Below are 15042 nucleotides of genomic sequence, written 5' to 3'. Positions count from 1 at the left end.
GCAATATGAAAGCTATGTTGTAAAGCGCATGGGCTACAAGCTGAAGCTGGACTAAAAATCCGAGAATGCAGGGAAAATGCAACTGTATTGAACATTCGAGACGCAGCAAAAAAATTAAAGCACTTATTTCCAAATAACGGAAACTCAAATGAATGAGCAACGAAAACGTTCTGCAGCTGCTTATATGTCTTTAGGTCTTCACCTAATTCTCTCGTTAATTGCAAATTCCCCCGCGACACTAACTAATGAGCTTATTGCCCGACGAAGCAGCGATTTATCCATACATTTTTGCTTCGAATGCAGTTTTGTCCACCTACTTTGGCTTATTACAATGAGCTCACTTTGTATATTACGAACTTCCTTAGATTAATTGGGGCCTGCTTTTATTGTGGAACGTAGTGTGGTTAAATGAAATGGTCAAACCAGACCTTGGTACCTCCTACCTTACTTAGACTTAAAGAATGGCCAAAGCGATTATCAAGACTTTGTGCGACAATATGACGTACTTCTTCGCAAGTTAAGCGTTAGCATTAATATTTACATGTGGTGAGTAAACATGTGGTGCCTTCTCTACTTTTCGAGTCACATAATCGGGGCCACTCCCTGCGCATCCTTCCGACGCTCCCCAACCGCCTATTTATTCTCAAGTGTCGAGAGTCCGTGAACCGTACAGCATGGACATAAAGCTCAGCTTTGCATCGACGATTCAGCAATACCTCGAATGATTTCGGCTTTTAAAGTACAAAAGGTCTGTCAAAGTAACAAAAATATCGCAAAAAATAGAAGTACGTTATCGAAGCTATGGCAGAGGCTTCTTGTCGAAAGTGATGCATCAAACTTCGCGAAGAAAGACATGGCTCGCACAATTCCGCGATTGCTTGGCCGAGAAAGCCCAACTCCGGTATGAATCGAATGCCCTTAGAGAAACAATGGCTTGATTACATAATGTTTCGTAAAAAAAAGACTCGTAAATTAATGCCTCACGTCCAAACTGACTATGTCCGAAAACGCTTTTTTATTGCTATTTTATGGCACAACGTAGTTGCGCAGTGGTGAATTTTTTTCATACCGCTCGCTGGTCAAGCGAACACAGCGTACGGACCGACGCGGTGACGGACCTCAGAGCAGGCGTCCACAGAAAGAAAGCAGATACAGCGGCCCAGTGGGCTAAAGAGAAGGCAATTCGGACTGAATTGTCGTATAGAAGTGTCACGCCCACTACGAATGCCACAACCACAGGCGCTGAAGCGAGTTGTCCCACGCGGCAACAGCGCAATGGCTCAATTCAAGCCCAGCCGCTGGCAGGTCGAGAACCGATGTGGTATATGCAACGTTGAGTTCTCGCTCATGACTGCGCGGCATCACTGTCGCTACTGCGGACTCTCCGTTTGCGGCAAACACTCGCGAAACAAGGTGATTGTGCCAACGTCACTGGCCAAGGTGCCACAGCGAGTCTGTGATAAGTGCTATCCAACGTGTCGCAATATTATTAGTGGCGTTGTGCCTCCGCATCGTCGAGACGTCCCGGATGACAAAGTGCGACGACCTGCGCTCGAAACAACGAGTGAACGTGATTATGGCAAACGAATGCGAATCCCTGGCGATAGAGAGGAGCGACGTGATATGAAGACTTGGAACGGCAAGGAAGGCCGTGACGACCCTCGACGAATGGGACAACGGAATGAAGAGCCCCATACCGTAAACCCAGCGCGCGACCGCCGCATAAGGTCGCTTCAGATTACGTCCCTGCAAGGAGCGAAGTCGCCCCATGGCACAGACTCCCGCGAAGAGGTGTCCTCGGGAGGAAAGCCTAGTCGTGAGCGGCGTGCTCGTGAAGGCGATTTGCACCCAAAGGACCTTTTTTACGATCCACGTGACGACGAGCGACGACACAGAGACCCACAAAGGAGAGATGTAAGGGAAGACCCACGGGAGAAGGAACGACGTGTGCAAGATCCTCGCGAGAGAGACAAATATCGGCGTAATCGGGACCCGCGTGAACGAGATGCTCGTGAAAGAGACCCACAGGAAAGGCGACTTCGTCCACGAGATCCCCGTGAACGACATACTCGTGAAAAGGAGCTCGGGTTACGCGACCTCCGTGATGACACGAGAGACCGTCGTCTACAAGATCGAGAGCGCCGTTACAGAGAACGTCGCGGTGGAGCGCTTCATGAGCGTGACCTGTTTGATGATTCCCCTCGTAAAACGTTTTCACATGATTCGCCCGGACGGAGAGAGCGGCGGAAGTTGGCATCGAACGAGGTTGCAAGAAGTCGAAAGCCTAAGCCGATGCAAATTCCAATGCCAAATGCTGTTAAGGGACTGCGTGGCAAGCGTGGAGAAACGTCATTGCGCACCGTATCGACAAATTTAAGCCGTCGAAACGGGGCATTGGGTTTAAACGATGACACTAAGACCCAAAGGCGTCGTGAGGAGGCTGAGGAATTGCAGGAGAAACCAAATGAGTTTGCTGATTCGACTTTCTCCATTTTCAGCTTAGCTGGCTCGGATCTTGACGATTCGGAAGACAAGGCACGCAAGCATGCAGAGGCAAAGAAAAAATCGATGCGTCAGCCAAATAAGGGAACGAAAGTTATTAAACGTAAATCCATGGAGAAGAAAGAGCATTTGGATTTTAGCGCGTCGTCCAGCAGCGTCAAGAGCATGGATATGTCAGCTATTACGCAAAAGTATTTGAAACCGAATCCAGCAGCAGCGATGCCGACAAACAATTTACAGCTGACGATTGAAGAAGGCAGCGATGAAGAAGCAACAAAACGAGAACTGAGTAGACGGAAAGCAGCCCCGCAAGCGTATTCACAGGAGAAAGGTCGCAATGCACCGTCTTTAAGCCCTGACAACAAAGGCCGATGTGAACCTTCTAAAGGTCTGTCGCCGTCTCGCCATAATATATCTGACAGTTTTCAAGACAGCAGCAAAATAGGTCCGGAACAGAATGTGAGCAATGCCAGTAGTCCATCCACCCAAAATAGCGTGATGTCGATTTCAGAGTACAACGGTTTCCAGGATACACAGACGTTTTTAAACAGCGACAATTCTTTCAGTGGCGATAACGATGGGATTGAAGATTCCACACTGCTTCATGCAGCTGCAAATCGTGAAAAAGAGAAACGGAGGGCAAAGATTCGAGCGAAGAAGGAAGCGATCGCAGGTATTGACGCTGCTAGTCTGGAAGCAGTCAGCAAAGCTCGAACGGCTGCCACATATAGTCTGACTGTGCGTGACAAAGCCATGATGCGCCAAATCTCTGACCTGGAGGCAATTGTCCTTCAGCATCAGAAGGAGTTGCCAGATTTATTAGACATGAATAGTGAGGCAATCAAACGATCGGAAAAGGCGCAGAGAGGGTTACAAAGGGCCAAAGTGCGCGTTGCTCAATACGAGAAAGCGCACGCAGCCGTGTCACGAGCCATTCGAAATGGAAAGTTATTCATTCAGCAGAAGGAGTATATGGCGGCTATTCTGGAGCTGTCGCGTGCAACGGGGATTGAACCATCGAACGCGACGCTATGGTACTTGATGACGGAGTGCCGATTACTGGTTGGCCAACCGGTGGCTGCTGAAAAGGCGTGTATGACGTGTTTACAGTTGCAGCCGACAGGAGTGGGAGTCGCGATGCTAGGGCGGATATTGCACGAGCGTGGACGCCATGACGAGGCCATTGCATGTTATTTATCAGCTTTGGGGCGAAACGATGAGAGCGAAGACGAATAGCATACTTAAGGAGCGGTAATGAGGCCGCGCCAAGATAAATTTTGTTGATAATAGAGGTCTTTTGCAGTTTGAAGTGACCTGCGGAAAATTTCTCATCCATTCGCTAATTGTCATTTTTTTAATAATAGCTCACGAGATTTCAAAAAATGTGTTTATTTTTTAAATTAATTACATTTTGATTTATTAAATCCTCGTGCTAAAATGGGCAATTTTAATTTGTTACTTGGCAAAAATTGTCATCGGTAGACCTTTGAGCGTTGCCTAAACTAAAAGTTTTGTGTTTAGATTGCATCGACGATGAATTTGCGATACGGGGCAGAACACAGATTAAATGAATCTCAAAGGAGCATTACAAAATATGATTAAATCTTGGGCGCTGAAGATATAGTGCACCAATCAGCATTTGATAGTATCGAAACATTCGTCAATAAGAAAAAATTATCAATGGTGCTATTTTAGCAACATCGATTTCGCTTTTGTATGGTATATCCGGTGCAACTGAAGGTGACAATCGTTATTGAAGAGAGCAGTGTAACACTATTCATATGATTTTGCGAAGCAGAACTGGCCATATCAGCACCTTTCCATAATTAGAAGGCCGCGCTCGGCTTTAAGCACTCCAAGCGACAAAACAACTAAATTAATTCTCGAACTATATGTAACGGGGGACCTTTCACGACTACTACTTAACGTTACACTGGTTATAGTGTTGTTGGGTGCCTCGAAATTTCACGAACACAAAGATACAGAGAGCAAGTTTTCTAAAGCTAAGTGTCGTTAGCTTAAAGGTCTAGACAAAAGTTTTAGAATAAGGAAAGGTAAAACTGTATTAATATGTTTCGTTAACTACGTAACGATCTTCTATCTACTGCGGAATTATATAATTTATAACTAACTAAGTATGGCGCCTCCTTGGGCACCGCACAATCGTGTCTTATACCGATTGGCGCCCTTAACAAACAGTCACTATAGTGACTGATGTAGGTGTCAGGTAATACTATTATGTCTTTCGCTGTAATTTGCATTATTTATTCTAATCAATAACCAATTTTATTTGCATTATTGATATTCACCTAAGTCTACATGGCGACTAATAAGTCGGACCGCGTGGCCCGTGAGGCCGCAAAGCTGGCAGCTGTACGGATCAGTGCAGCTGTTGGTAATGCAAACGTCCTAGTAGACGCTTATGCGTCTAATGCGGGGAAGAAGTCACCTCCTACTCTTATTGGAGGTGACTGGAACATGTCATATGTTGGTGACATTGCAAGTGACGGTGACAAGTCACCTGCTGCACCAATTGCAGGTGACTGGTTCAAGTCACCGGCATCGCCCGACTCAGTGGCTACTGTAAAGGCCGCCGGATCGACCCGGGGCCGAGTCCGTTAATTTTTTGGGTTTTAACGTGACAACCAGAGAGGTGATGACGAGGTTGTTCGACTCGTCAGACCTCTTTGGTGGGGAGTCATCATCGGATCACTCCTTGGGTTATGGCCACTCTGGTGACGTTAGTATGCGTCACCAGGAACCAAGTGGTCGCGACGGGAAGAGTACTGCTGGTGGTGCTAGTTAGCATCACTAGGAAAGAAGTAATTCTAGGGATCGCTCCCAGGGCCAAGTTAACGTTAATAGTAACACGAGCCATCAGGAGAGGGACCGCAATACATTGCGCTTCGCTCCTGAAGGAGACCTTGGTTGCCCTCTTAGGATAATTTAATTCGTTGGTCTGGTCTGACCAACGATCGAAATCATATTCCGTTATTCGACTCATTCAGGCTTTAGAAGCCTGATGAGGATAAGACGGAATTCTTTATCGATGCCCTTTTCCGGCATCGATAGTACTCTTCTAAACGGGCAAAGGATGTCAAAGCTTTGTTCCAAGCTTAGACAGCCTTTGTACAGAATGTACGAAACATAGGCCGTGAGGTCTGGCCTGACAAGCTGAAAAGCTTTCCCTGAACGGTTCGAGAAACGGACCGCACCCTTTGTCTAGAGAAACAGGGATTCCTTGCCTCTCGTAAGGGGATCATGTCCATGCTGTTTTAAGGGCGCAGGTCATGCCCCAAAGTAAGCATATTTCCTCAAAGATCCTCAATGGAGGACGCTCATCTCCTACGAGATGCGTCAAGGGATTGAGAAGCTATAATCCTTTTACGAGCGTGGGAAGCGCTCGATCTCTTATGGGCCTTCTGTCGAGGAGGATAGGTCTCATCGTACAGAAAAACGAGACACGAAACGTCCAACATCAGTTGGGAGCGATGTTCCCAACTATCATGCGATGGTGGAAACCCTCGCCAACGAACGTTAACTCGTTCGAACCCCCTTTACCTCACAGTGGTTCGAGAAGCTTTCAACTAGAAAACGCTTCTCACCACTTGAGTCCATCAATGGATGTGGTGGGGGAGGAAAGATTGGGTTTGTCTCGTTTGACGAACCCGAATCAACATCGTGATTTTGATCACACCCTTCTTATTTAAGGGAGGATGTTGATCGCGAGCGATCCCATCGCCGCGAGTTAGCGGTGACGGTTGACAATTTTTCTCCTGACCAGTTGAGATATTGTGCGCAGGTTGCGACTGATCAACTGGCGAACGAAAGAACGCATCAGTCCCTTTAACACGAGCTGGTGACAGCTCGTCAGAAGATCTCTTCCTTGGAGGAAAGAGTGGATCGTCTGGTTCAAGAGAATCAGACTCTGTTTCGAGACAATAAGGCTTTGACTCGGAACCCTTAGATTTTGACGGATGCCCTAGACCGTTCCGGTGTAATCCGAAACCGAAAGAATCCTCGTACTGACGGTACGGGCGGAGACGCCCAACATTAAAACGTAAGATGCGTACGCATACTACGAGGCAGATCGATCGTGTACGCATTGCCTTGGCGATGTAGTACACGAAACGGGGGGATAGACCTGGGCAGTAATTTAATACTGCCTACACTCGTCACTACACGTTTTGGTAGAATACTGTAGACAGTAGGACTATGTCACTAACATTAAATGAAAGAATGTTTGCTCATCCTTTCTTTCAGAGTTCGTTCCTGTCGGCTCACCGCATCAGCGATGAAATTTGTACGATCCAGACCTCTGCTTATTCAGCCAACAGGAAATTACCTGCTGACTCGGTTTTGTTTTTGGTTTAAGTGCAACCGGCTCGCACTGCGGAGACATCAATCTTTTTATTATTTAGAGTATTATCGTTCTCATAAAATCATTGTTTTCGATGCTGAGTCTTTCAGTATCGTTGTCAAAGTCAATGATAGCATTATTGTTGTTACTGAGCATTGGTCTTATGTCTGTCGTCGGGAAATATGAAGACGAAGTCCATGGGTACAGACTGCCAACACTCTGCCGAAATAAGCAGAGATTGTAACGGAGCACGGGATGAAGCACTGGGCTTCATCCGTTGACAAACTTTGCAAGCACGTATATAACTTGCGGACGGAATATACTGGCGTGGTCAGTAGAAGTCGCTACATATCCTGAGATAGGTCTTCTCACGTTCACGATGACCACTTATTGGTGCATCGTGGCACTCATACATGATGCGTCAACGCAAATCATTCTGGGTAGGGATGACGACACTAGGTGTGTTGCCAGCAATGGCTTTGTAATATAGCAGCCCATTGCGTGTTCTTTATCGGTCTGCTAAGGATCTATACAATTTCGACAATCCTTTTAAGGATTGATGGTTTCCAAGGCAAACCATCACCCCATCAAGAGCCTAATCTTCTTGATAAGCTCTTCTATTGTCGTCGAGTAATTGTTGACGACGAAACACTTATTGGTTCAACAGTGGCCTTATGCTCACTATTGATTTGCGCAGCCGGCTCAAAATTGAGCCGGCACGGAAGGGCATCAACGACGACGTTAAGTCGTCCTAGTTTATACTCCACGGAGTCGTAATACACCGCGAAGAAAGAAAACCATCCTGCCATTCTTTGCAAGAGGTATGGACTGTTTACGGCTGTGCGTAAAGACGCATGGTCCGTGTATACACTGAACGGTCTACCTCCCAAGAGATAGACCCTAAACTTAGCCAACGCGTATTTCATAGTAAGGAGTTCCTTGTCATGCACTGGGTAGCTGACGCGATTGATAACAGATGAAGCCCTCTACGCCGTCTATGTCATATTGCATTACGCACAGCCGATTGCAAAATCACTGGCGTCATAGACCACATGAAATGGTCGGTCTTGGTCCACAATCGCCAGGATTAATTATTGCATCAAGCTTTGATTGATACCCTCAAAGAAACGCTGACAATCCGCGTTCCATAACCACTTCACATTTATTATACAGATAAAAAAGGTGTATTCTCGCATAATCGCAGGATTACTTATTCTGGTACACCGCTAAGATGCGGAACTTTAGAAGTCCCTTTACATCGACTGGCACAGGCCAATCGGTGATCGCCTTAATCTTTCCGGATCCGGGCGAACACCGTGTTTACCCAGGATGCACCCAAGAAGTGGTATTTCGCTTGCAGCGAGTATTCACTTCGTGAGATTTGCATACAACTTCTGCTTACGCATAAATGTAGAAACTATGGACGTGAGTAATATGTACTTCAACGTCGTCTTCCATTCATGGCTCTGCTATGAACGAAGACATCATCAAAATAACTCACTGCGAAATTTCGCACCGATCTCAAGAGATTGGTTACAAATATGTAAAATGTCGCAGGAGCATTACTAAGTCCCTGCGGTATGACTAGCCACTCCCATAGCATACCGCTTCGGGTGCTTACAGCTGTAAACGGGATATCCTGTTCACGCATAAGGGTTTAATATAATTTATTCATTATGTCCAATGACCAAAAATAGTACTCTTTGACAAACCATCAATATTACGTCTTTTTTTGGTATCGGCGTTTGAGCCGGTACCGTCGCAGCTTTCAATTTATTGAATGCATGCAATCCGCCATCCTCTGTTGCTTAACGCACACAGAAGATCGGAGAGCTATGTGGGGAAGTTGATTCTCTCACATGGCCCGCAGCTAAGCGTTCGGCAAAGAATTTGTCGATCACTATTCCTTGTTCACGAGGCAATGGCAATTGCTTCATGACACGAATTTCGAACCTGGGATTAAGTCGATTTCGTGTCGAGTGCCTAATCCCAGGTTCAAAATACTGTGAGTCAGCTCCGTGTGAGCTGCCTTTATCCTTACGCAACTTGCACGGGACTGATTTAGGAAACGAATCCTTAAGTTCTATTAAATCCTTATATAGAGGGTTTGTCTTCAAAATCACCCCAGATTTGGGACGTTAACCGTTCAATCCGAATCTTCTCATCGAGGACGCTTTCGTCCATCGATGAGCTACTGAGAATTCGTTCGTTCTCAGGAAATACTATTGCCGACTGAATCGGCCACGTAATCGTCATCTGTAACAAGTACGCAGATCCGCTTGACTTTGCCACTACGCAGATCACGCAAGAACCGTTTCGGTTCTGGCGTTGGCAATTGAGTTAGCTCCGAAGTTAAGTTCGGAGGCGCTGTTGGATCAAGTGTATAAGCGCCTACGTTTGATCCATTGTTTACTAAGACATTTATTGTCTCAGTTTCCTGTATGGAATATTTTTTCCCAGAGGTACCTGAGAACCTTTGACTACAGATTTCCAGGGACTTATTCCCAAAGATTCTTTGAGGCCTTATTCTCTCAATTTTTATTTGAAAAGTATCCTCAATAACTGCCTCTAGCTGTGGTTGCGCTACCACAGCGAGGTACTCTACGATCGACTCTTCAGTCGATCTGGGACTTTTGCACTGTCTCTTGTGGACGGGCGTTTTTAACTTTCTTGGATATTGCTTTTCAATTAAGCATCACCACTCAACTTATTCGAGTGATCGAACATCGACGCTGCCTGTGCTTGTGCTTAGCCGTCGGGATAACTCCACAATGTGTTGGGTATTCACACTGAGGTCTTGCTCAGTCATGCAAACGACCAACCCACAAGTGTGACCGTCGCGCTCACTCGTAGGACATCCACACGGTTATGGAAGCTCCAAGACGTTCATCAGCTGGTCATCTGTAAACAAGAGACAGGCATCGCCACGGCTTGATGCTGCCAATTTATACATGGCTCATACTTCTAAGCCATTTTATTCCAAGAATGATACCACATTTGTCATCCAAATAAAGTACGATGAAATCTTCATCGTACTGTATACCCTTTAAGGTGGATTAGACGTTTCTTTACGGTTACAGATTAGCCTGATGCTAGGCGCACTGTCATCCTTGTTAGATGGATATCGCGCTCAACGAACTTGAGCCTGCGATCTTCTAGCGATTGGCGTCTTATAAAAAAATTCGACGCCCCACAATCGACTAGGGACGTAAGTTGCAACTTATTTGACAAATTCATTTTCAGGGTGATGAGGTCAACCTTAATCCTTGGGGCAGTTATACATAATGTTTGTGTGTAAGGAGCAACTTCTGTCAAAAGGCCTGCAAATTCTTTTGACTTTGCTAGATCAGTAGGGCGCCCCGCACCTACTGACCCCGACCGTTTTTCTGACGATCCGACGCTGTTGCGAAATCGCAACGGCGAAGTGGATCCGCGTCCTCCGCAGTGCCTAGCGGGATGCGATTGTTTTGCTTAGTGTTTCTTGGCACTGGGCGTGGGGAACTACACTCATTGGCGTCGTGGCCCGTCTTTTGACAACGATTACATTTTTGTAATCGCTTGTAACTTGAAGAGTGAGGTTTCTCGCTCTCTACATACGAGTGATCCAAGGGTTCTGGACCTCCGTTTTCTTGTCGTCTCGGTGGACGATATGCACCTTAATGGACGAAAGCCTATTTCAGGCTGAAGTCCTCTTGTTTCGCTACAGAGATCGCTTGATCAAGCTTCTTAAATTCGAGCCGGAACAGGTTGGTCTTGACAGGACCGTCTGCGAGACCCTTGATGAACACAGTAACCTGTGTGTATTCATCTATCGGATGACTCACGATACAACTGACCAGGTATCGTGTATGTTGGGCATGTGCGTGAATGTCACGCTTACCCTGCTTCAAATCCAGGAGCTCGGCTTGAGCCCTGAATTCAGCACGTGGCGGCTCAAATGTTTGTCTAAGCCGGGTTTGAAAGACTTCATACGACCCAAAGATTAATGGGTCATGAAGCTTGAGGCCCAAGGCCCAAGATTTGGCACGTCCGGCTAAGTCGATATGCCAAATTCACTTTCGTCGCATCATCAATGATACGGCGAGCTTAAATGGCGTCGTCTAATTCGACGAACCATCTTTAAAGGGCGTCGTCTAATTCGACGAACCATCTTTAAAGGGCGTCGTCTTCGACTGCCTTCAACTTAGCAAATTTTATCTTTAAGCTTTTAGGTCGACGTGGAAGCGTCGGCCCATTAGCAGCATGTAAATGCTGCTGTCTCAACAGTTCCAATTGTTGAGCATCCTGTTCTCTCAACATCTTTGTGTGATAAGAGCCTTGCTGGTGAAGCAAGGCTACCCTCTCTTGGGCCGCGTCGAGTTCGTGTAGTATGAACTCGGCTATGGCCGCATGCTGTTCATCTCTGCCCAGAGTGTACTGCATGGCGCCAACGGCTGGCCCGCCTACGACCGAACTCTTTTATATCGTTCTCCATTTATGGTCACTCAAATGAGGCAACCCTTCATACGTGGCGTGATAGCCTTCTTGAGGGACTTTTTCATATAACATGTCCATGTTTGATGGAACGTGCGTAGGTTGTTGAACGGACTACAAAGTGCTTCCTGGTGTAATGAGGCACCTCTCACTTGTACTGATCAGTACTAGTTAACCTTACACTTGTTACAGTGTAGGTTAGGTGGCTCGAATCTTCACGTACACAAAGGTACAAAGGAAGGTTTTTATGAAGCTAAGGGTCTTAAGCTTGAAGGTCTAGACTAAGGCTTTAGAATAAAGAAAGTGAAACTGTATCAATAAATTTAGTTTCCTGCGTAACGATCTTTTATCTCTGAACTTATTATTTTATTAATTACTAACTAAGTATGGCGCCTCCCTGCGCACCGCACAATCGTGTCTTATAAAGTTGGCGGGGTCGATTTAGACTTAAATCAACTAATCATTAGAGCTAATGTCTTGCATCACATTACTAAATTTGGTTTTATTAGAACTATATATGTCAAATTAATAACTTTGTACCGATTAATTTATTCCTTAATAGGAAATAATTTCAGTATTCCTCTCATAAAAAATAATACTTATTATTCCTCTCATAAGAAATAATATATATTATTCCTCTTATAAGAAATTATATTTATGTAACCGTTACACCACAGAACACTAAGAAGGCCTCGACACTATCAAAACCTTTAATGCGGAACTTAAGATTTAGAACGACTCGTGTATTTTTTACGATCCCTCCTGGCACTACCATTACAGCGAACGATTAAAAATCGTTGTTCTTATTGCTAACAAAAAAGGACCTGGACCTATTGCCTACTTAGCACGTCGAGCTTAATTTTTCTTAGTCGCGTCAAATTGTTTAGCCTACTCGAGACTTACGTTACACACCAGCATGTGTACATCGCTGGCGGCTGTCTCAAGTATGAAGTATTTCAAGCTGCAAGGTGAAGCCAATTTTGTGATCATTACCCGATTACCATGTAAGCTTTTTTTTCTTCAGCCCCCGCTTGTAGGCGGGCACGTCGTAATGCAGCCACGCTCTACTTAGACACACACCCTAGCACAGCGAGGAAGCGATTTAACCAGCTTCTCTTGCGTGCAGTGAGGCAGTTGTGGTGGGCGCGTTAGCGACCTCACCCAACGCACTAAGTACTTTGATTGAGTGTCGTCACGGGAGCAGTAATCCGGCTCCTCGTGCACACTTATCAAGTAGTAAGTAGTTTTCAGACTGATTTATACTTAATCGTGTTATATATTAATACCTATTTTTACCAATCAAAATCTCATCTCTATAGATAACACTTAATATGTATTGCGAGCGTATACCTCGCGTAACGGATGACGCTAGCCGTCTACAATATGTACTGTCATTTTGGCATGATTGCGTGAGTACCTGTGAAGGTACGCCGCTAAGCCGAGGAAACTTCGAAGTCCATTAACATTGACTGGCAGGGGCCAGTCGATTATAGCATTCATCTTTTCCAGATCAGGGCGAATACCTTGTTTACCCACGATGCACCAAAGAAATTCTCTTCTAGAGATTGCATACAACTTTTGCTCACGCATCAGTGTAAGAACCTTCCGGACGTGGGTAAACGTACTTCAACTTTCGACTTTCCATTCATGGATCTTGTACGTCGTAATGCGGTCACGCTCTACTTAGACACGCACCCAAGCACAGCGAGGAAGCGGTTTAACCTGCTTCTCTTGCGTGCAGTGAGGTAGTTGTGGTGGGCGCCATAGCGACCTCACCCAACGCACTAAGTACTCGAGTAAAGGGTCGTCACGGGACTGGTAATCCGGCTCCTCAAGGGCACTTACTAAGTAGAAAGTATTTTTCAGACTTATAGTACAACTGCACAAGGTCACAGTGTGATCACAAATCACACTTGGAACCAAGCAAGCGGCGCGGCAGTGGAACAGCAAACTAAATCAGCATCTAGAAAACCAAGGATTCAAAAGCACTTCAGCAGATCCGTACGTGTTTATTCGAGTGTCAAGCGGCGAATACAGCATCGATACCCTGCTTCTCCAGGCGTGTGTATCTAATCGCATTAGCTCTAAATACCTATTTTTACCAATCAAAAATGTCAGCTCTATAGATAACACTTAATATGTATTGCGAGCGTATCTTTCTAGATACCTCCCGTAACGGATGACGCTGGGCGTCATCCCTCCTAATGCGAATGCACCTATGTACATCACATACACAAGGGTTGGTCACAAATGTGCACCACATTCGAGTGCTGGATCTAAGTACTATTATTTAGTAATTAACCACCCCCTTGAGTACACTTGGTGTACTTAACGGGGCCTGTGTAACATTAGGGCAACTTTAGTCCGTTACACCATCCCCCCTTTAAGAACGAATTTACATTTTTAAATTCGTCAAAGAGGAGAGAGGAACTGCGAGCAGCTTTACGCGCCGCTAGTTCACTCGATCACTCTCGCGCACGTGTTTCTATACACGGCGCCCAAGATGCCACCTAAAAGGGGCCACGTTGGTGGGTCGTCTGCGAAGACGCCCACACAACCTCGCACTAGGCGCACGCGCCGCATTAATTCGCCGGCTGCGTCTAATGCCTTAGTCGGAACGCAGACAGCCACTGCGGCTGTCGCGTTAACAGGGCTAAAGGATCCATCCCACTTTAACAGTGAGGATGTTGATCCGTCGCTCATTGTCGACTACAATGAGTCGACACCGTTGCCGTCACCTCATAGTAGTGATGCGGACAACGAGCTCATGAAGAGTGATGATGCGGCATTATTGCCCATCCAAACTTCTCTCATGGCTCACAACATGGAGACAGCAGCATTAATGAATGCTGTCTCGTCGTCTACGCTGGATAGCGCAGCAACAGATAATGAGAGCGCTGCCTATAAAGGCGCAGCCGCTTCTCCGTTGGGTATAACCACAACGCCTTATGCTCAGACCATAATCCACAATGGTTCTGACATAGAGGATTCGGAGCCTAAAGCTTCGCCGACGACACGTGAACGTGCTCAGTGGGTGTCACAACCAGTCGTTTAGAACCTGGCTATGTGACGGGTGGCATTCCAAAGATGCCCCCTCCATCTAAATGGCCTCGTTTAAACGGGCCAAGAGCGTCGCTCCTAGAGCGCGCTCTTGTAGACGCACATAATTATTATGGCGTCCTTCAAAAATGGAGGGCTCAGGGAAAATCGCTTGGGCGTATTTTCCCGATCCCAATCGTGTTACGTTCAAATAAAACGCCCGACCAATACGAGGCGGAATTCCTGCGCCGCATTCATCCGCAATCCGATGCGATGAAACAGCGGTCGCAGCGAATTAATTTCGCCCGCTTGCGTGTGGAAGAAATCATGGGCGGTACTGTACCCCCTGTTTCTTCTCACAACGCTGCTTCTGCTATTCCATTTGAGACTAGCGAAGAGGCCTCAGCTGGTGCTCCTTTTTATAGGCAGCCACCAAGCCGGGCACATCAATACGTAGGGTATCGATCGGTTCCCAAGAGTCAAAACTCTTCGGGTAACCTTTCCATTGGACGAGGATCTGATACCCTTGCCTCACGGAGCGGTGGGCAAGCAACCTTCCAACAAGGAAGCGTTGATTCCCACCCGCATCCATCAGTGCAGGTGGCGCCCGATAGGAGTGGCGATCTCGCCCACCTACTCGCGGCTGCCTTACCTTCGTCCGTTCAGTC

The 15042-nt window shown here is 46.3% G+C and overlaps 1 protein-coding gene across 1 annotated transcript; it reads left to right on the top strand.

Moving 5' to 3' along the window:
* Positions 1–1224: 1224 nt before the first annotated feature.
* Positions 1225–3738, top strand: CCR75_006539 (uncharacterized protein; the record flags this gene model as incomplete). Its single annotated transcript, XM_067964609.1, has 1 exon — positions 1225–3738. One exon carries the CDS (start codon positions 1225–1227, stop codon positions 3736–3738), a length of 2514 nt encoding a protein of 837 aa, XP_067815436.1.
* Between the last annotated feature and the right edge of the window lie 11304 nt (positions 3739–15042).

Source organism: Bremia lactucae, linkage group LG10, assembly GCF_004359215.1.
Source record: "Bremia lactucae strain SF5 linkage group LG10, whole genome shotgun sequence".
NCBI lineage: Eukaryota > Oomycota > Peronosporomycetes > Peronosporales > Peronosporaceae > Bremia > Bremia lactucae.
This window is presented reverse-complemented; position numbering and strand designations above follow the sequence as displayed.